This window comes from Eucyclogobius newberryi, unplaced genomic scaffold (genome assembly GCF_026437365.1).
Source record: "Eucyclogobius newberryi isolate DKJ021-1_F unplaced genomic scaffold, fEucNew1.0.hap1 SCAF_367, whole genome shotgun sequence".
Classification (NCBI taxonomy): Eukaryota; Metazoa; Chordata; class Actinopteri; order Gobiiformes; family Gobiidae; genus Eucyclogobius; species Eucyclogobius newberryi.
The window spans coordinates 50795-74378 of NW_027316020.1; the positions used below are offsets into that span (position 1 = coordinate 50795).

The 23584-nt window shown below is 48.6% G+C and overlaps 1 protein-coding gene across 1 annotated transcript in view; it reads left to right on the forward strand.

Moving 5' to 3' along the window:
• Positions 1-23483, forward strand: part of LOC140376545 (titin-like) — a gene marked incomplete at its 5' end in the record, with an annotated part of 74229 nt that extends 50746 nt beyond the window's left edge. The window contains 12 exons of the mRNA XM_072462023.1: positions 1630-1917; positions 3362-3637; positions 4278-4559; positions 5046-5324; positions 5766-6044; positions 12081-12359; positions 12926-13204; positions 13890-14168; positions 15708-15986; positions 21132-21425; positions 22565-22843; positions 23140-23483. Coding sequence (XP_072318124.1) covers positions 1630-1917; positions 3362-3637; positions 4278-4559; positions 5046-5324; positions 5766-6044; positions 12081-12359; positions 12926-13204; positions 13890-14168; positions 15708-15986; positions 21132-21425; positions 22565-22843; positions 23140-23429 — 3383 coding nt within the window. The remainder of the gene's footprint in view (positions 1-1629; positions 1918-3361; positions 3638-4277; positions 4560-5045; positions 5325-5765; positions 6045-12080; positions 12360-12925; positions 13205-13889; positions 14169-15707; positions 15987-21131; positions 21426-22564; positions 22844-23139) is intronic.
• Positions 23484-23584: the final 101 nt, after the last annotated feature.

Consider the following 23584-nt stretch of genomic DNA (forward strand, 5'->3'; position numbering starts at 1 on the left):
AGCTATAATGACATATGTAACATGGGAGGAGCTATAAGGACATATGTAACATGGGAGGAGCTATAATGACATATGTAACATGGGAGGAGCTATAAGGACATATGTAACATGGGAGGAGCTATAAGGACATATGTAACATGGGAGGAGCTATAATGACATATGTAACATGGGAGGAGCTATAAGGACATATGTAACATGGGAGGAGCTATAAGGACATATGTAACATGGGAGGAGCTATAATGACATATGTAACATGGGAGGAGCTATAAGGACATATGTAACATGGGAGGAGCTATAATGACATATGTAACATGGGAGGAGCTATAAGGACATATGTAACATGGGAGGAGCTATAAGGACATATGTAACATGGGAGGAGCTATAATGACATATGTAACATGGGAGGAGCTATAAGGACATATGTAACATGGGAGGAGCTATAATGACATATGTAACATGGGAGGAGCTATAATGACATATGTAACATGGGAGGAGCTATAATGACATATGTAACATGGGAGGAGCTATAAGGACATATGTAACATGGGAGGAGCTATAAGGACATATGTAACATGGGAGGAGCTATAAGGACATATGTAACATGGGAGGAGCTATAAGGACATATGTAACATGGGAGGAGCTATAAGGACATATGTAACATGGGAGGAGCTATAATGACATATGTAACATGGGAGGAGCTATAATGACATATGTAACATGGGAGGAGCTATAAGGACATATGTAACATGGGAGGAGCTATAAGGACATATGTAACATGGGAGGAGCTATAAGGACATATGTAACATGGGAGGAGCTATAATGACATATGTAACATGGGAGGAGCTATAAGGACATATGTAACATGGGAGGAGCTATAAGGACATATGTAACATGGGAGGAGCTATAAGGACATATGTAACATGGGAGGAGCTATAAGGACATATGTAACATGGGAGGAGCTATAATGACATATGTAACATGGGAGGAGCTATAAGGACCTGCTGTGCTTAAACTCACCTCTTCTAACGATAGTGACGTGTTTAAGTACAATATTATCAAAACGTTGTACTTGTTGTACTTGTTGTACTTATTGTACTTGTTGTACTTGTTGTACTTGTACACGACTTATATCGTCATTTCCATGAGCGATGGAACATATTGTACTTGAATATTTCATCCAGAACTTTCTAATATAATATCATGTTTCTTATGATCAAAATAAGCTCTTTATCAAACGTGGTCAGATGACTGGTCAGATGACTGGTCAGATGACCGGTCACATAAGTGGTCAGATGACTGGTCAGATGACTGGTCAGATGACCGGTCACATAAGTGGTCAGATGACTGGTCAGATGACTGGTCAGATGACTGGTCAGATGACCGGTCAGATGACCGGTCAGATGACTGGTCAGATGACTGGTCAGATGACCGGTCACATAAGTGGTCAGATGACTGGTCAGATGACTGGTCAGATGACCGGTCAGATGACTGGTCAGATGACTGGTCAGATGACTGGTCAGATGACTGGTCAGATGACTGGTCAGTGGTAGAATCCTCGTTGGTGCGACACATTTCCTGTACATTTCATGACACATTAAACACATTAAACTTTAAACCTTCCGACCTCAGACAAAGCGCTGGCTCCATGTTTTGTTCGTAACCTGGGCAACGTTGCGTTGGTGGCCGGACGTCCCGCGGAGCTGGTGTGTAAAGTGTCCGGCTCGGCTCCTCTGACCGTGAGCTGGACTCACGACGGGAAAGAGGTCAAACCCGGAGTGAACTTTCAGCCCAGCTTCAGCGAGAACACCTGCCGCCTGCACCTGCCGAGCGTGAGCCCCGCCCAGGCCGGGAAATATGTGTGTGCGGCGAGCAACACGGCGGGCAGCGGCCAGACGGTCGCCATGGTGACCGTCACAGGTACAAACACGCTGCAGAGGAAGTGCTCCGTTTGTTTAGGTGGTTTCATGACTTTCACACGTTTATCAAAGCTTCAAAAACAACTTTAGAGTTTAGACTTCTCAGACACAAAGTTACAAAGTTACAATGTTACAAAGTTCATGATTTCATGATTTCATGATTTCATGATTTCATGATGCTTTAGGGTTAAACGTGAACTTCAGGATCAAATATGAATTGCAAATTTTAGGCGTTTACCTCAAATTAGGAACTTTTTGGAGCGTCTTCACTTAAAGACCTAAACTAGGCTAAAGTGATGGGAGGGCATCTGGTAGAATGATTTACTGCCACTTTTAGAAACGCTTCATTTTGATTGGACAGTTTATTATAAAACATGACTCACATAATGTGTTTGTCCAGGACATAATCCACAAATCAAACATGAGATCATAAACAAACTGAGGACTTCTATAACCTGCTCTTGACCTGCTCTTGACCTGCTCTTGACCTGCTCTTGACCTGCTCTTGACCTGCTCTTGACCTGCTCTTGATCTCGTGACCTTCTCTTGATCTCGTGACCTGCTCTTGACCTCGTGACCTTCTCTTGATCTCGTGACCTGCTCTTGACCTCGTGACCTTCTCTTGATCTCGTGACCTTCTCTTGACCTTGTGACCTTCTCTTGATCTCGTGACCTTCTCTTGATCTCGTGACCTGCTCTTGACCTCGTGACCTTCTCTTGATCTCGTGACCTGCTCTTGATCTCGTGACCTTCTCTTGATCTCGTGACCTTCTCTTGACCTTGTGACCTTCTCTTGATCTCGTGACCTTCTCTTGATCTCGTGACCTTCTCTTGACCTCGTGACCTCTTGATCTCGTGACCTGCTCTTGACCTTGTGACCTTCTCTTGATCTCGTGACCTGCTCTTGACCTTGTGACCTTCTCTTGATCTCGTGACCTTCTCTTGACCTCGTGACCTTCTCTTGATCTCGTGACCTTCTCTTGACCTTGTGACCTTCTCTTGATCTCGTGACCTTCTCTTGATCTCGTGACCTTCTCTTGACCTCGTGACCTCTTGATCTCGTGACCTGCTCTTGACCTTGTGACCTTCTCTTGATCTCGTGACCTTCTCTTGACCGCGTGACCTTCTCTTGATCTCATGACCTGCTCTTGACCTCGTGACCTTCTCTTGATCTCGTGACCTTCTCTTGACCTCGTGACCTTCTCTTGATCTCGTGACCTTCTCTTGACCGCGTGACCTTCTCTTGATCTCGTGACCTTCTCTTGACCTCGTGACCTCTTGATCTCGTGACCTTCTCTTGACCGCGTGACCTTCTCTTGATCTCATGACCTTCTCTTGACCTCGTGACCTTCTCTTGACCTTGTGACCTTCTCTTGACCGCGTGACCTTCTCTTGATCTCATGACCTTCTCTTGACCTCGTGACCTTCCTCTCGCCGTGAACCAGAGTTGCCGTGTTTCCTGGCCACGCCTCCAGACGTAGTCAGCGTGGCCGGGCAGAGCGTGTCGTTCAGTGTGCGCTTCAGAGGACAGCGCCCTCTGGTGGTGAAGTGGTTCCGTGGCTCTCGGGAGCTGCTGCACGCTCGAGGAGGATGTGACGTTTGTGTGAAGGACGACGCCAGCGTCCTGAAGCTGAGCGACGTGTCCCAGAGCGGAGACGTCACGTGTGTGCTGCAGAACGATGTCGGGAAAGTCACGTGCAGCGCTCAGCTCCACGTCAAAGGTGTGGCAGCCATTCAACGGCTTTGACCTGCGCTTGACCTGCGCTTGACCTGCGCTTGACCTGCGCTGCTCCGGGAGAACGGCTGATCGTCCATTAAAGGGCTGATCGTCTATTAAAGGGCTGATAGTCCATTAAAGGGCTGATCGTCCATTAAAGGGCTGATCGTCCATTAAAGGGCTGATCGTCCATTAAAGGGCTGATCGTCCATTAAAGGGCTGATCGTCCATTAAAGGCTCTTAGTAAACAAAGAGGTTTAGTTTCTGGTGAAACCAAAAACACCCTGTATCAGGAGGCTCCGCCCAGTGGGCAGGGCTTACTCAGAGTAGGATAAATATCTGAGTTCCTGATTGGCAGATTGAGAATGACTCTTGGATGAGTCCAGATGAAAGGTGGACCCTGCTGGACGACAGAGGCATCACACCCACATCATGTGATGCGCTCGAGAAAATCCACTTTAGGATTTAAACTTGTTCTTCCGGAGCAGAGGAGGTCAAGGCCAACCGGGAATTCAACCTTAAACCTGATCTAACCCTGGTCCCATCCTGTCCTCTCTCTGGTCCTATCCTCTCTCTGGCCCTGTCCTCTCTCTGGTCCTGTCCTCTCTCTGGTCCTGTCCTCGCTCTGATCTTGGACTCTTCAGAACCCGTGCGTTTGGTGAAACGTCTCCGTGACCTTTCATCGGAGTTGGGCAAACCGCTGCGTCTTGAGGTCACGTTTTCAGGCACTGCTCCGACTCACGTGACCTGGACCAAAGACGAGAAGCTGATTTGGGCTTCGTACCAGTACAACGTCCACACCAGCAGCTCCTCGTCCATCCTGGAGGTCCTGAACTCGGACCGGATCCAGGCCGCGGGCGTCTACGGCATCACCGTCGACAACGGCGTGGGGACTGACTCATGCCATGCTACCGTCACTATTCTGGGTAAAGAACAGCGCCACCTGCAGGGGAGAGCACAAGAGATAGGCTCATTTAGATTGTACTACGTTAAACGGGCTGAAAGAGCGCCACCTACTGGGCACAGACGAGTGTAGATCCAGGATAAAGGAAATATAGAACAGGCTTTTGTTCCAAATGGTTGAGTCTGGAGCTTCAGAGGCTGTGACAGTCGGACAAACCGCCAAGGACATATTTTCAGGTCGTTTTGGCCTAAATCTTTCAGAAAAGGACAACTAAACAATCCCAGACTTATAAGTCCTCATAAACTGTGGACTTATAAGTCCTCATAAACTGTGGACTTATAAGTCCTCATAAACTGTGGACTTGTAAGTCCTCATAAACTGTGGACTTATAAGTCCTCATAAACTCTGGACTAACTACTTTAGCTCTCCTTTAGCTCTCCTTTAGCTCTCCTTTAGCCCTGATTCATCTCTTTTCTGTCCATTCCTCTAACCCTGGTGCATTCTGTAGAGCGCCCGCACTTCCCCGAGCCGCTGCGCCCCCTGGAGGTGATGGTGGGGACGCCGGTGCAGTGGTCATGTGGCGTTCAGGGCACGGCGGACATCTCGGTGTCATGGTTCAGAGGCGACTGCGCTTTGTTTCCGTCTGACCGTCGTCAGATGGAGTTTAAGAACGGCCGAGCCACGTTGCACTTGACCCGGGCCAGTGCAGACGACCTCGGCGAGTACACGCTACGAGCACGCAACGCTGTGGGAGAGAACCAGTGCAGCGCCACCCTGAGCGTGCAAGGTGAATTACACCACTGTCTCGTGAAGGGGAATAAGAAACACTCAGGGAAAAACAAGATGGCTGAAAACTTTTTCAAAGATCGGGAAATACGCAGCATTTCAATTGTGTCGGGAACAAAACACTCTTCCTGCTTTTTACATCATCGTGAGACATAAATCATTCAAAATATGATTATATTAGTAACAATATATTGATTCTATATGTATTTATGATTTAATTATGTTCATTATAAATACTAATATCTTTCATAATCGCCCTACTTTGAGGTTAATTTGTGAGTCGACTGCACTCGTCTGATTTACTAACTTTTTTGAGACGTTAAGTATGATTTCCCTCCTTTCACCCTTTGACATTATTATCCTATATATATATATATATATATATATATATATATATTTTTAGGTCCTCTTGTGGCTCTAACCCTTTTACCCTTACACCCAGAGCCCCCGCGCTTCCTCCAGCCGCTCCGGGACCTCACCTTCTGCGTTGGCAAACCGCTGGTACTGTCCTGCTCTTATGCAGGCAGCCAGCCCGCCAGCGCCACCTGGAGGAAGGACGGGAAGTTTATCTGGGCCTCGTACAAGTACAACGTAAAGACTTCGAGCTCGCTGTGCGTCCTGGAGGTTCTGAACGCTGATCGAGAGGAGGCGCAGGGACAGTACGAGTGCCAGATCACCAACGCAGCTGGCAGCGACACGTGCAGCGCTAACCTCACATTAGGTATGCAACGGGCTAGCAACAGTCTCCATAGCAACCATCTTCTTAACGTTAAATTCTTTAAAGTCTTTTTCTAATGAGAAGCACAATCAGAGGCATGTTTGCTCACATCAGCAGCGATTCCAAAGATCGAGACTTGTGTGTTTGATTCTTAACTCTTTGGCCTATGAAGGATTTACTCATGTCAGACAGGGGGCGCTCTAGTGCACACGTGTACTAAGACAGGGGGCGCTCTAGTGCACACGTGTACTAAGACAGGGGGCGCTCTAGTGCACACGTGTACTAAGACAGGGGGCGCCCTAGTGCACACGTGTACTAAGACAGGGGGCGCCCTAGTGCACACGTGTACTAAGACAGGGGGCGCTCTAGTGCACACGTGTACTAAGACAGGGGGCGCTCTAGTGCACACGTGTACTAAGACAGGGGGCGCCCTAGTGCACACGTGTACTAAGACAGGGGGCGCCCTAGTGCACACGTGTACTAAGACAGGGGGCGCTCAGTGCACACGTGTACTAAGACAGGGGGCGCTCTAGGGGCGCCCTAGTGCACACGTGTACTAAGACAGGGGGCGCTCTAGTGCACACGTGTACTAAGACAGGGGGCGCCCTAGTGCACACGTGTACTAAGACAGGGGGCGCTCTAGTGCACACGTGTACTAAGACAGGGGGCGCTCTAGTGCACACGTGTACTAAGACAGGGGGCGCCCTAGTGCACACGTGTACTAAGACAGGGGGCGCTCTAGTGCACACGTGTACTAAGACAGGGGGCGCTCTAGTGCACACGTGTACTAAGACAGGGGGCGCCCTAGTGCACACGTGTACTAAGACAGGGGGCGCCCTAGTGCACACGTGTACTAAGACAGGGGGCGCTCTAGTGCACACGTGTACTAAGACAGGGGGCGCTCTAGTGCACACGTGTACTAAGACAGGGGGCGCTCTAGTGCACACGTGTACTAAGACAGGGGGCGCTCAGTGCACACGTGTACTAAGACAGGGGGCGCCCTAGGGGCGCCCTAGTGCACACGTGTACTAAGACAGGGGGCGCTCTAGTGCACACGTGTACTAAGACAGGGGGCGCTCTAGTGCACACGTGTACTAAGACAGGGGGCGCCCTAGTGCACACGTGTACTAAGACACGGGGCGCTCTAGTACACGTGTACTAAGACAGGGGGCGCTCTAGTGCACACGTGTACTAAGACAGGGGGCGCTCTAGTGCACACGTGTACTAAGACAGGGGGCGCTCTAGTGCACACGTGTACTAAGACAGGGGGCGCTCAGTGCACACGTGTACTAAGACAGGGGGCGCCCTAGTGCACACGTGTACTAAGACAGGGGGCGCTCTAGTGCACACGTGTACTAAGACAGGGGGCGCCCTAGTGCACACGTGTACTAAGACAGGGGGCGCCCTAGTGCACACGTGTACTAAGACAGGGGGCGCTCTAGTGCACACGTGTACTAAGACAGGGGGCGCTCTAGTGCACACGTGTACTAAGACAGGGGGCGCCCTAGTGCACACGTGTACTAAGACAGGGGGCGCTCTAGTGCACACGTGTACTAAGACAGGGGGCGCCCTAGTGCACACGTGTACTAAGACAGGGTAGACAGGGGGCGCCCTAGTGCACACGTGTACTAAGACAGGGGGCGCCCTAGTGCACACGTGTACTAAGACAGGGGGCGCCCTAGTGCACACGTGTACTAAGACAGGGGGCGCCCTAGTGCACACGTGTACTAAGACAGGGGGCGCTCTAGTGCACACGTGTACTAAGACAGGGGGGCGCTCTAGTGCACACGTGTACTAAGACAGGGGGCGCTCTAGTGCACACGTGTACTAAGACAGGGGGCGCCCTAGTGCACACGTGTACTAAGACAGGGGGCGCCCTAGTGCACACGTGTACTAAGACAGGGGGCGCACAGTGCACACGTGTACTAAGACAGGGGGCGCCCTAGTGCACACGTGTACTAAGACAGGGGGCGCTCTAGTGCACACGTGTACTAAGACAGGGGGCGCCCTAGTGCACACGTGTACTAAGACAGGGGGCGCTCTAGTGCACACGTGTACTAAGACAGGGGGCGCTCTAGTGCACACGTGTACTAAGACAGGGGGCGCCCTAGGGGCGCCCTAGTGCACACGTGTACTAAGACAGGGGGCGCTCTAGTGCACACGTGTACTAAGACAGGGGGCGCTCTAGTGCACACGTGTACTAAGACAGGGGGCGCCCTAGTGCACACGTGTACTAAGACACGGGGCGCTCTAGTGCACATGTGTACTAAGACAGGGGGCGCTCTAGTGCACACGTGTACTAAGACAGGGGGCGCTCTAGTGCACACGTGTACTAAGACAGGGGGCGCTCTAGTGCACACGTGTACTAAGACAGGGGGCGCCCTAGTGCACACGTGTACTAAGACAGGGGGCGCTCAGTGCACACGTGTACTAAGACAGGGGGTGCCCTAGTGCACACGTGTACTAAGACAGGGGGCGCTCTAGTGCACACGTGTACTAAGACAGGGGGCGCTCTAGTGCACACGTGTACTAAGACAGGGGGCGCCCTAGTGCACACGTGTACTAAGACAGGGGGCGCTCTAGTGCACACGTGTACTAAGACAGGGGGCGCTAAGTGCACACGTGTACTAAGACAGGGGGCGCCCTAGTGCACACGTGTACTAAGACAGGGGGCGCTCTAGTGCACACGTGTACTAAGACAGGGGGCGCTCTAGTGCACACGTGTACTAAGACAGGGGGCGCTCTAGTGCACACGTGTACTAAGACAGGGGGCGCTCTAGTGCACACGTGTACTAAGACAGGGGGCGCCCTAGTGCACACATATACTAAGACAGGGGGCGCTCTAGTGCACACGTGTACTAAGACAGGGGGCGCTCTTGTGCACACGTGTACTAAGACAGGGGGCGCCCTAGTGCACACGTGTACTAAGACAGGGGGCGCCCTAGTGCACACGTGTACTAAGACAGGGGGCGCCCTAGTGCACACGTGGACTAAGACAGGGGGCGCTCTAGTGCACACGTGTACTAAGACAGGGGGCGCTCTAGTGCACACGTGTACTAAGACAGGGGGCGCTCTAGTGCACACGTGTACTAAGACAGGGGGCGCCCTAGTGCACACGTGTACTAAGACAGGGGGCGCTCTAGTGCACACGTGTACTAAGACAGGGGGCGCTCTAGTGCACACGTGTACTAAGACAGGGGGCGCCCTAGTGCACACGTGTACTAAGACAGGGGGCGCTCTAGTGCACACGTGTACTAAGACAGGGGGCGCCCTAGTGCACACGTGTACTAAGACAGGGGGCGCTCTAGTGCACACGTGTACTAAGACAGGGGGCGCCCTAGTGCACACGTGTACTAAGACAGGGGGCGCCCTAGTGCACACGTGTACTAAGACAGGGGGCGCCCTAGTGCACACGTGTACTAAGACAGGGGGCGCTCTAGTGCACACGTGTACTAAGACAGGGGGCGCCCTAGTGCACACGTGTACTAAGACAGGGGGCGCCCTAGTGCACACGTGTACTAAGACAGGGGGCGCTCTAGTGCACACGTGTACTAAGACAGGGGGCGCTCTAGTGCACACGTGTACTAAGACAGGGGGCGCTCTAGTGCACACGTGTACTAAGACAGGGGGCGCCCTAGTGCACACGTGTACTAAGACAGGGGGCGCCCTAGTGCACACGTGTACTAAGACAGGGGGCGCACAGTGCACACGTGTACTAAGACAGGGGGCGCTCTAGTGCACACGTGTACTAAGACAGGGGGCGCCCTAGTGCACACGTGTACTAAGACAGGGGGCGCTCTAGTGCACACGTGTACTAAGACAGGGGGCGCTCTAGTGCACACGTGTACTAAGACAGGGGGCGCCCTAGTGCACACGTGTACTAAGACAGGGGGCGCTCAGTGCACACGTGTACTAAGACAGGGGGCGCCCTAGTGCACACGTGTACTAAGACAGGGGGCGCCCTAGTGCACACGTGTACTAAGACAGGGGGCGCCCTAGTGCACACGTGTACTAAGACAGGGGGCGCTCTAGTGCACACGTGTACTAAGACAGGGGGCGCTCTAGTGCACACGTGTACTAAGACAGGGGGCGCCCTAGTGCACACGTGTACTAAGACAGGGGGCGCCCTAGTGCACACGTGTACTAAGACAGGGGGCGCTCTAGTGCACACGTGTACTAAGACAGGGGGCGCTCTAGTGCACACGTGTACTAAGACAGGGGGCGCCCTAGTGCACACGTGTACTATGACAGGGGGCGCTCAGTGCACACGTGTACTAAGACAGGGGGCGCCCTAGTGCACACGTGTACTAAGACAGGGGGCGCCCTAGTGCACACGTGTACTAAGACAGGGGGCGCTCTTGTGCACACGTGTACTAAGACAGGGGGCGCTCTAGTGCACACGTGTACTAAGACAGGGGGCGCTCTAGTGCACACGTGTACTAAGACAGGGGGCGCTCTAGTGCACACGTGTACTAAGACAGGGGGCGCCCTAGTGCACACGTGTACTAAGACAGGGGGCGCCCTAGTGCACACGTGTACTAAGACAGGGGGCGCCCTAGTGCACACGTGTACTAAGACAGGGGGCGCTCTAGTGCACACGTGTACTAAGACAGGGGGCGCTCTAGTGCACACGTGTACTAAGACAGGGGGCGCCCTAGTGCACACGTGTACTAAGATAGGGGGCGCTCAGTGCACACGTGTACTAAGACAGGGGGCGCCCTAGTGCACACGTGTACTAAGACAGGGGGCGCCCTAGTGCACACGTGTACTAAGACAGGGGGCGCTCTTGTGCACACGTGTACTAAGACAGGGGGCGCCCTAGTGCACACGTGTACTAAGACAGGGGGCGCTCAGTGCACACGTGTACTAAGACAGGGGGCGCTCTAGTGCACACGTGTACTAAGACAGGGGGCGCCCTAGTGCACACGTGTACTAAGACAGGGGGCGCCCTAGTGCACACGTGTACTAAGACAGGGGGCGCCCTAGTGCACACGTGTACTAAGACAGGGGGCGCCCTAGTGCACACGTGTACTAAGACAGGGGGCGCTCTAGTGCACACGTGTACTAAGACAGGGGGCGCTCTAGTGCACACGTGTACTAAGACAGGGGGCGCCCTAGTGCACACGTGTACTAAGACAGGGGGCGCCCTAGTGCACACGTGTACTAAGACAGGGGGCGCCCTAGTGCACACGTGTACTAAGACAGGGGGCGCCCTAGTGCACACGTGTACTAAGACAGGGGGCGCTCTAGTGCACACGTGTACTAAGACAGGGGGCGCTCTAGTGCACACGTGTACTAAGACAGGGGGCGCTCTAGTGCACACGTGTACTAAGACAGGGGGCGCTCAGTGCACACGTGTACTAAGACAGGGGGCGCTCTAGTGCACACGTGTACTAAGACAGGGGGCGCCCTAGTGCACACGTGTACTAAGACAGGGGGCGCCCTAGTGCACACGTGTACTAAGACAGGGGGCGCCCTAGTGCACACGTGTACTAAGACAGGGGGCGCTCTAGTGCACACGTGTACTAAGACAGGGGGCGCTCTAGTGCACACGTGTACTAAGACAGGGGGCGCCCTAGTGCACACGTGTACTAAGACAGGGGGCGCCCTAGTGCACACGTGTACTAAGACAGTAAAGCCACGTGCAAGACAGGTGCAAAGAAATGAGACCTTTAAAAAATGTCTTTCCTATACAATCATGATACATTTTTATTATTATATTACATTCTATTATAATATGATTACTATACTATTATATATATACTACTATACAATATGTTATAGTGGTATATATATATACTACTATACAATATATTAGTGATATTAGTTGAGAACAAAAGAAGAGCAGACTTTGGATCTTTCTTTTGGCATCTAGACATTTACATTTGAATGTAGCACATTTTCTGCCTTTGACCTAAATATATCATGATATGAAATACTAGTGTCATGATTCTTGTGAGTGACCATAATGTAACAGTCATTGTCGACTCCTGAGAGCAGCTGTGAGAACTTGAACTTTGTGCTTGCTCGTGCCCTCAGAGCCGCCGCGCTTCACTCAGCCTCTGCAGGACGCGTTCTTCCGAGTATGCGAGCCGTTAGTGCTGGAGTCTCGCTTCAGCGGCAGCAAACACGTGTCCGTTGTGTGGAAAAAGGATGACAAACTCATTTGGGCTTCGTACAAATACAACGTGAAGACCACAGACACGTGGAGTCGTCTGGAGGTGCTGAACTCAGACAGAGAAGAAGCCGCCGGGAAATACAGCTGTGAAATCTCCAACAAGGCCGGGACGGACAGCTGCAGCGCCACCGTCAGGCTGGGTAAAGAACTGCAGAATACAAAGTGTCTGTCTGAGAGGTGTGGTTTAGTCCTGGTTTAAACCATTTCAGACTTTTTTAGTGCTGATTTGAATCCTGGTTTAGCAGTTATTTAGACTTTTAAGCATAGGATCTGAGCAAACTGAACCCTTGTTTAGTCCTTGTTTAGTCCTTGTTTAGTCCCTGTTTAGTCTTCTTCTTGTTCTGGTTCAAATCAGTTTTCAGTTTTGTCATTGTCTTTCCTTATTTAGGTTCGGTTTTGAGCTGAATTAGACCTAGTTTAGCTCTTGTTTTAGTCGTAGTCTTTAGTCTTTAGTCTTGGTTGGAGTGGCTGGTTTAGTCCTGGTTCAGTCTCAATGTCTAACCTGGTTTCATCCCAGTTCAACCCTGGTTAGCCTATGACCCTGTCACTAACCCTGTCCCTGACCCTGTCCTTGTCCCTGACCCTGTCCCTGTCCCTGACCCTGTCCCTGACCCTGACCCTGTCCCTGTCCCTGTCCCTGTCCCTGACCCTGTCCCTGTCCCTGTCCCTAACCCTGACTCTGTCACTAACGCACTAACTCTCACAGAACCGGTGCGATTCGTGCAGCGTCTGCGTAACTCCTTCTACAAACTGGGCCGACCTTTGACCCTGGAGTGTGAATTCAGCGGGAGCCAGAGGATCTACGTGTCGTGGAGGAAAGACGGCCGTCCCATATGGGCTTCGTACAAATACAACGTGAAGACGACGAGCCGCTCAAGCGCGCTGACCATCCTGAACTGTGACACCCGCGACGCCATCGGCAAATACAGCTGCGAAGTGGAGAACACAGAGAACAGCGCCACCTGCTGCTGCCTCGTGCGCATAGGTAACTAACAACCACAAGCCCATAAGAGCAAACTGTAGGTAACTAACAACCACAAGCCCATAAGAGCAAACTGTAGGTAACTAACAACCACAAGCCCATAAGAGTAAACTGTAGGTAACTAACAACCACAAGCCCATAAGAGCAAACTGTAGGTAACTAACAACCACAAGCCCATAAGAGTAAACTGTAGGTAACTAACAACAGGATAAGCACTTATATAGTTTATATAGAATATAGGGAAATAGCCACATATTATACTGAAGGTCACTGACATTATATGATGTGGAAAAAGTGATACTCTGGACTTATTTCCTCACTTCCTCCTCACTTCCTCCTCCAACTCTCCTCACTTCCTCCTCTAACTCTCCTCACTTCCTCCTCACTTCCTCCTCTAATTCTCCTCACTTCCTCCTCTAACGCTCCTCACTTCCTCCTCATTTCCTCCTCTAACTCTCTTCACTTCCTCCTCACTTCCTCACCTCCTCCTCACTTCCTCCTTATTTCCTCCTCAGCTCCTCCTCACTTCCGCCTCACTTTCTCCTCTAACTCTCCTCACTTCCTCCTCACCTCCTCCTCACTTCCTCCTCACCTCCTCCTCACTTACTCCTCACTTCCTCCTCACTTCCTCCTCACCTCCTCCTCACTTCCTCCTCACTTCCGCCTCACTTCCTCCTCTCACTTCCAGAGCCCGTGCACTTCACGTGTCCGCTCCGCCACACCACGTATCGTCTGGGCGGTAAAGTGTCCTTGTACTGCGGCTTCAGTGGCAGTTCGCCCGTTTACGTGAGCTGGAGGAAAGATGGCCGACCCATCTGGGCGTCGTACAAATACAACGTGAAGAAGACAGAAGACTCGTGCGTCCTTGAGCTGCTGAACTCTGACCGAGACGAGGCGCAGGGAGAATACGCCTGCGAAATCTCTAACTCTGAGAACACAGCCACGTGCAGTGCCCAAGTCACGCTAGGTAACACCAGGGGGCGCCAAACAACCAAACAAGGGCCAGGTTTACCACAGCCACAAAGCAGCAGACGCAAGGGCCTAAAGGGAGTCTAAAGGGAACAAAACATTCACAGAAACATTCACAGTTTCAGTCAAAGTTAAATCATTTGTTGATTGGTTCATTTTCCAGTCTCACTTTTGCCACTAAAGACCAGAAAAACCGGACGTTCAAGTTGGATTTTGGATTTGTGGGTTATTTTTGGTTAGAATGATGTTTTTCTTCTGTTGATTCAAAGGCTGAGGGTTCTTCTGGCTTCAGTTTGGTCAAAACGCTCCACAGTTGTTGAAATATTCAAGTTACATTTGTGATTTACATGTGTTTTTCTTAGAACGACACAAACGATTCACGTTTGGGCTTCCTTGTTGTTTGCTTTGGAAAAGTTGCTTTTGCTTCATTTTTCCGCTCAAACACGACTGTTTTGGTGGAATCCAGGCTGCGTTTTGCTCTTAAATGTGGCTCTTTGATGTGTTTGATCCTGTTTCAGCCGCTCTGTGCTCCTCGTGTGGAATGCAAAGGTGATGGTTGTATTTTCAGTCTTTGTGCTTCTGGTTTGTTCTCTTCAAACTTCAAATGCTTTGACAATGTTTTCAAATCACAGTTATTTTTGCTGGTTTTATTTCGGTGGATTTCCCATAAAATGCTGTTGCTTTTCTCTTTGATGCACATATTGAGTTTAATGTTTTTTGCTTTTTTGTCAGCTTTAGATTTCGAAGCCTTGTTTGGTCATAATTTGGTGTTGTTCCTGATTCTTTGGAGAATTGTGTGACTTTTCCTGGTTCATCAGTTTGAGTTGATATTTTCTGTTTTTTTAAACTGCAGTTTTAGACTCGTAACGTCAGCTGCTCTGTAGATCTGGCCCGAACTTTAGAAAGACAAAAGCTTGAACTAAAACGCACTAAATTCACATTCCTGCTCTTTAGTTTGGGAGTCTTAAACTCATCGCTGCAGAAATATCATTTACAGAATAAAAACGGTTCAAATCAGAATGTTGATCTGGATTAGAGCAGTTTGGACCAGTTTTATTGTTTAAGAATCATTTATATTTACATAGACATTGAAGAATGCTAATTTCTCTCATTTTATGGCCGAGTATAACTCCACAAACAATATATAAAGAGGACCTTGAGTGAAAAAATCTAAATGTTCGAAATGTAATAAACCCTTAATCTCAGTGCAGAAAACAACATTGGTCCTTTCTTATTTGAATTTAAATTGTTTTTCCATAGATAATCGTTCCATTATGTTCCATTAAATACCATGTTTTATTTGAAAAGTGTGATGAAATGCACTGTTGCATTATTCATATTTTATTCATTGTTTCAAGACATATTTCTGCCATTGAAATAGAATATTATCAGACATATTTTAGACTTTCAATACTCCACATGGTCCAAACTGCTGATATTCAGATTCATATTGTGACTAAACCCTTTGAACTCTTGTATGTGTTTCTGTAGCTGTAGATCTGTGTTTGTGACTGACTGACCTTTAACCTTCGTTCAGAGCCTGTGCGTTTCACTCGGCCGCTCCGGGACGTGGTCTTCAGGGTGGGCCGGCCACTGAGCCTGGTGGTGGGCTACACCGGCAGCCCTCACATCCACGTCTCCTGGTGGAAGGACGACAAGCCCATCTGGGCCTCCTACAAGTACAATGTGAAGAAAACTGAGCGCTCGTGCATCCTGGAGGTGCTCAACGCTGACCGCGAGGAAGCCAGGGGGCGCTACACCTGCCAGATCTCAAACAGAAGCAGCCAGGCTCAATGCAGCGCTAACGTCATGCTTGGTAACACGGCTAATGCTCGGCTAATACACAGCCAATACACGGCTATTACACAGCCAATACACGGCTAATATACAACCAATACACGGCTATTACACAGCCAATACACGGCTATTACACAGCCAATACACGGCTATTACACAGCGAATACACGGCTAATATACAACCAATACACGGCTATTACACAGCCAATACACGGCTATTACACAGCCAATACACGGCTAATATACAACCAATACACGGCTATTACACAGCCAATACACGGCTATTACACAGCCAATACACGGCTAATATACAACCAATACACGGCTATTACACAACCAATACACGGCTATTACACAGCCAATACACGGCTATTACACAGCCAATACACGGCTATTACACAGCGAATACACGGCTAATATACAACCAATACACGGCTATTACACAGCCAATACACGGCTATTACACAGCCAATACACGGCTAATATACAACCAATACACGGCTATTACACAGCCAATACACGGCTATTACACAGCCAATACACGGCTATTACACAGCGAATACACAGCTAATATACAACCAATACACGGCTATTACACAGCCAATACACGGCTATTACACAGCCAATACACGGCTATTACACAGCCAATACACGGCTATTACACAGCCAATACACGGCTAATATACAACCAATACACGGCTATTACACAGCCAATACACGGCTAATATACAACCAATACACAGCTATTACACACCCAATACACGGCTATTACGCAGCCAATACAGGGCTATTATACAGCCAATACACGGCTAATATACAGCCAATACATGGCTAATATACAGCCAATACACGGCTATTACACAGCCAATACACGGCTATTACACAGCCAATACACGGCTAATATACAGCCAATACACGGCTATTATACAGCCAATACACGGCTAATATACAGCCAATACACGGCTAATATACAGCCAATACACAGCTAATATACAGCCCATACAGGCTAATATACAGCCAATACATGGCTAATATACAGCCAATACACGGCTAATATACAGCCCATACACGGCTAATATACAGCCAATACACGGCTAATAGACAGCCCATACACGGCTAATATACAGCCCATACACGGCTAATATACAGCCAATACACGGCTAATATACAGCCAATACACGGCTAATATACAGCCAATACACGGCTGATATACAGCCAATACACGGCTAATATACAGCCCATACACGGCTGATATACAGCCAATACACGGCTAATATACAGCCCATACACGGCTAATATACAGCCAATACACGGCTAATATACAGCCCATACACGGCTAATATACAGCCAATACACGGCTAATATACAGCCAATACACGGCTAATATACAGCCCATACACGGCTAATATACAGCCAATACACGGCTAATATACAGCCAATACACGGCTAATATACAGCCCATACACGGCTAATATACAGCCAATACACGGCTAATATACAGCCCATACACGGCTAATATACAGCCAATACACGGCTAATATACAGCCAATACACGGCTAATATACAGCCAATACACGGCTAATATACAGCCAATACACGGCTAATATACAGCCCATACACGGCTAATATACAGCCCATACACGGCTAATATACAACCAATACACGGCTAATATACAGCCAATACACGGCTAATATACAGCCAATACACGGCTAATATACAGCCAATACACGGCTAATAAACAGCCAATACACGGCTAATATACAGCCAATACACGGCTAATATACAGCCCATACACGGCTAATATACAGCCCATACACGGCTAATATACAGCCAATACACGGCTAATATACAGCCAATACACGGCTAATATACAGCCCATACACGGCTAATATACAGCCCATACACCGCTAATATACAGCCCTACACCGCTAATATACAGCCAATACACGGCTAATATACAGCCCATACACGGCTAATATACAGCCAATACACGGCTAATATACAGCCAATACACGGCTAATATACAGCCAATACACGGCTAATATACAGCCAATACACGGCTAATATACAGCCCATACACGGCTAATATACAGCCCATACACGGCTAATATACAGCCCATACACGGCTAGTATACAGCCCATACACGGCTAATATACAGCCAATACACGGCTAATATACAGCCAATACACGGCTAATATACAGCCAATACACGGCTAATATACAGCCCATACACGGCTAATATACAGCCCATACACGGCTAATATACAGCCCATACACGGCTAGTATACAGCCCATACACGGCTAATATACAGCCAATACACGGCTAATATACAGCCAATACACGGCTAATATACAGCCAATACACGGCTAATATACAGCCCATACACGGCTAATATACAGCCAATACACGGCTAATATACAGCCCATACACGGCTAATATACAGCCAATACACGGCTAATATACAGCCAATACACGGCTAATATACAGCCAATACACGGCTAATATACAGCCAATACACGGCTAATATACAGCCCATACACGGCTAATATACAGCCCATACACTGCTAATATACAGCCAATACACGGCTAATATACAGCCAATACACGGCTAATATACAGCCAATACACGGCTAATATACAGCCCATACACGGCTAATATACAGCCAATACACGGCTAATATACAGCCAATACACGGCTAATATACAGCCAATACACGGCTAATATACAGCCCATACACGGCTAATATACAGCCCATACACGGCTAATATACAGCCAATACACGGCTAATATACAGCCCATACACGGCTAATATACAGCCCATACACGGCTAATATACAGCCAATACACGGCTAATATACAGCCAATACACGGCTAATATACAGCCCATACACGGCTAATATACAGCCAATACACGGCTAATATACAGCCAATACACGGCTAATATACAGCCAATACACGGCTAATATACAGCCCATACACGGCTAATATACAGCCAATACACGGCTAATATACAGCCCATACACGGCTAATATACAGCCCATACACGGCTAATATACAGCCAATACACGGCTAATATACAGCCAATACACGGCTAATATACAGCCCATACACGGCTAATATACAGCCCATACACGGCTAATATTTAGCCCATACACGGCTAATATACAGCCAATAGACGGCTAATATACAGCCAATACACGGCTAATATACAGCCAATACACGGCTAATATACAGCCAATACACGGCTAATATACAGCCCATACACGGCTAATATACAGCCCATACACGGCTAATATACAGCCCATACACGGCTAATATACAGCCAATACACGGCTAATATACAGCCCATACACGGCTAATATACAGCCCATACACGGCTAATATACAGCCCATACACGGCTAATATACAGCCAATACACGGCTAATATACAGCCCATACACGGCTAATATACAGCCAATACACGGCTAATATACAGCCAATACACGGCTAATATACAGCCAATACACGGCTAATATACAGCCAATACACGGCTAATATACAGCCAATACACGGCTAATATACAGCCAATACACGGCTAATATACAGCCCATACACGGCTAATATACAGCCCATACGCGGCTAATATACAGCCCATACGCGGCTAATATACAGCCAATACGCGGCTAATATACAGCCAATACACGGCTAATATACAGCCAATACACGGCTAATATACAGCCCATACACGGCTAATATTTAGCCCATACACGGCTAATATACAGCCAATACACGGCTAATATACAGCCAATACACGGCTAATATACAGCCAATACACGGCTAATATACAGCCAATACACGGCTAATATACAGCCAATACACGGCTAATATACAGCCCATACACGGCTAATATACAGCCCATACACGGCTAATATACAGCCAATACACGGCTAATATACAGCCAATACACGGCTAATATACAGCCCATACACGGCTAATATACAGCCAATACACGGCTATTACACAGCCAATACACGGCTAATATACAGCCAATACACGGCTAATATACAGCCAATACACGGCTAATATACAGCCAATACACGGCTAATATACAGCCCATACACGGCTAATATACAGCCCATACACGGCTAATATACAGCCAATACACGGCTAATATACAGCCAATACACGGCTAATATACAGCCAATACACGGCTAATATACAGCCCATACACGGCTAATATACAGCCAATACACGGCTAATATACAGCCAATACACGGCTAATATACAGCCCATACACGGCTAATATACAGCCCATACACGGCTAATATACAGCCAATACACGGCTAATATACAGCCCATACACGGCTAATATACAGCCCATACACGGCTAATATACAGCCAATACACGGCTAATATACAGCCAATACACGGCTAATATACAGCCCATACACGGCTAATATACAGCCAATACACTGCTAATATACAGCCAATACACGGCTAATATACAGCCAATACACGGCTAATATACAGCCCATACACGGCTAATATACAGCCCATACACGGCTAATATACAGCCAATACACGGCTAATATACAGCCAATACACGGCTAATATACAGCCCATACACGGCTAATATACAGCCAATACACGGCTATTACACAGCCAATACACGGCTAATATACAGCCAATACACGGCTAATATACAGCCAATACACGGCTAATATACAGCCAATACACGGCTAATATACAGCCCATACACGGCTAATATACAGCCCATACACGGCTAATATACAGCCAATACACGGCTAATATACAGCCAATACACGGCTAATATACAGCCAATACACGGCTAATATACAGCCCATACACGGCTAATATACAGCCAATACACGGCTAATATACAGCCAATACACGGCTAATATACAGCCAATACATATCAATTCTAACCTTTAAAAGTCAAGCTTCAGCTTCAGTAGTTTTCCTGCTCTAACTCTGCTCCCCAACTCATCCTCCTCTTCCTCTTCCCTCCCTCTTCCCCTGCTCTTCTTCTTCCCCTGCTCTTCCTCATCTCATCCTCCTCTTCCTCATCTCTTCCTCTTCCCTGCCTCTTCCCCTGCTCTTCTTCTTCCCCTGCTCTTCCTCATCTCTTCCTCCTCTTCCCCTGCTCTTCCTCCCCTCAGAGCCCCTAGTCTTCCTCTCTCCGCTGCAGGACACCTCGTACTCGCTCGGTCAGCCGTTGGCTTTAGAGTGTCGCTTCTCCGGGAGTCAGAGAATCCACGTGTCGTGGACCAAAGACGACAAACCCATTTGGGCCTCGTACAAATACAACGTGAAAACCACCGACTCCTCGTGTCGCCTCGAAGTACTCAACTCAGACCGCGAGGAGGCGCAAGGAAAGTATTCCATCACCATCTCCAACAGCTGCAGCGAGGTGACGAGCGACGCCCACGTGCTGTGTAGAGCCACGAAGAGAGGTACTAATACTGCAAATACTCCTACTAATACTACTACAACTATGACTACTGCCACGAGCGACGCCCACGTGCTGTGTAGAGCCACGAAGAGAGGTACTAATACTGCAAATACTCCTACTAATACTACTACAACTATGACTACTGCCACGAGCGACGCCCACGTGCTGTGTAGAGCCACGAAGAGAGGTACTAATACTGCAAATACTCCTACTAATACTACTACAACTATGACTACTGCCACGAGCGACGCCCACATGCTGTGTAGAGCCACGAAGAGAGGTACTAATACTGCAAATACTCCTACTAATACTACTACAACTATGACTACTGCCACGAGCGACGCCCACATGCTGTGTAGAGCCATGAAGAGAGGTACTAATACTGCAAATACTCCTACTAATACTACTACAACTATGACTACTGCCACGAGCGACGCCCACGTGCTGTGTAGAGCCACGAAGAGAGGTACTAATACTGCAAATACTCCTACTAATACTACTAAGAGGAGAGGTACTAATAAAGCGTCAGAATGTTCTAAATTCCAGAGGCAGTGGAGTTCACAGGAAGTAGCTCAGAACACATTTTTCATAATAAACTGACATAAAATCTAACGTGTTTAGAGCAAATAAAATAAGGAACAATTTTCAGGGTTGAAATATCAGTTTGTTTCAAGCCTTAAAATGTTAATTTGAGCTTCATAAAATGTTTAATATGTTAGAAAGTCGAGCAGAAGTGGACTGTAAAAGCCTTTATTGTAGTGGTATTTGTCTAATGTGACGTTTGACTCTAAAACATCTAAAATGACCCTTTTATAACAAAGACAGTGACATTATTCAATGAAAATGTCAGTAAAACCCTTTTTCATAAAGATTCTCTCTGTAAAAGTTTCAGTCAGAGATTCACACCTTTATTTGATTAAAAATGTAAAAGTCTCAATGACTGCAATCATCATTAGTTACAGACATGTGATGTCATTGGTCAAGGAAAAGCCTTCACAAACCACTAATGCTACTGCTAATGCTACTGCTAATGCTAATGCTACAGGTTCTACTTCGCTAACGCTGACTTCTGCTCCTCTGACTCTCTTCAAACTGGACTTTGCTCCTGTGACATCATCTCTTGCTTCCTAACCCCCCCAGAGCCCCCCCACTTCGTGCGTAAACTGGAGAACACCACTTATTGCCTGGGGGAGGCGCTGTTACTGCGCGTGGCCTTCAGAGCCACGCAGCGCGTCAGTGTGAGCTGGAGGAAAGACGGACGTCCCATCTGGGCTTCGTACAAGTACAACGTGAAGACCACGGACTGCAGCTGCATCCTGGACGTGCTCAACGCCGACCGCGAGGAAGCTAGGGGGCGCTACAGCTGTGAAATTACCAACAAGGACGGCTCTGACAGCTGCCACGCTTATGTCACTCTAGGTAACTAACACGGGCTAACGAGGGACCGTGCTAATGGAGAAACGTGAATCTGCTGTAAAAGAGTTCAACCTTTAATCACTTTATTCACACGTTCATCAAAGCTATGTTACACTTGTATTGATCAAATATCTGCGTAAGACGATTCTGATTCTTCTGCGTTGGCTCCTGTGCTTTTCACCTTGGCCTTATCGTGAATATTTATGTTTCTTATGTTCATCCTCCCGCATTTTAGCAGTTTATTTGAAGTGTCATGTGTGAGCGTTTTAGCTTTAACTCTGCAGTGTCGCTGTCCTCAGAACCAGTACGTTTCCTTCACAAACTCCACGACATTTCCCACGAGCTGGGACGACCTCTGACCCTGGCGTGCACGTACGCTGGCAGCGAGAATGTGCACGCCACCTGGAAGAAGGACGGCAAACTCATCTGGGCCTCGTACCAGTACAACGTGAGGACCACCAGGGGGCGCTGTGAGCTCGACGTCCTCAACAACGACAGAGAAACTTCTGCCGGAACGTACTCCTGCGAAATCTCCAACATCGACGGAAATGACTCCTGCCAGTGCAGCGTCAGGCTAGGTAACCTCTGACCTGACCTCTGACCATCACAGTGAGGCTAGGTAACCTCTGACCTGACCTCTGACCCATCACAGTGAGGCTAGGTAACCTCTGACCTGACCTCTGACCATCACAGTGAGGCTAGGTAACCTCTGACCTGACGTCTGACCCGTCACAGTGAGGCTAG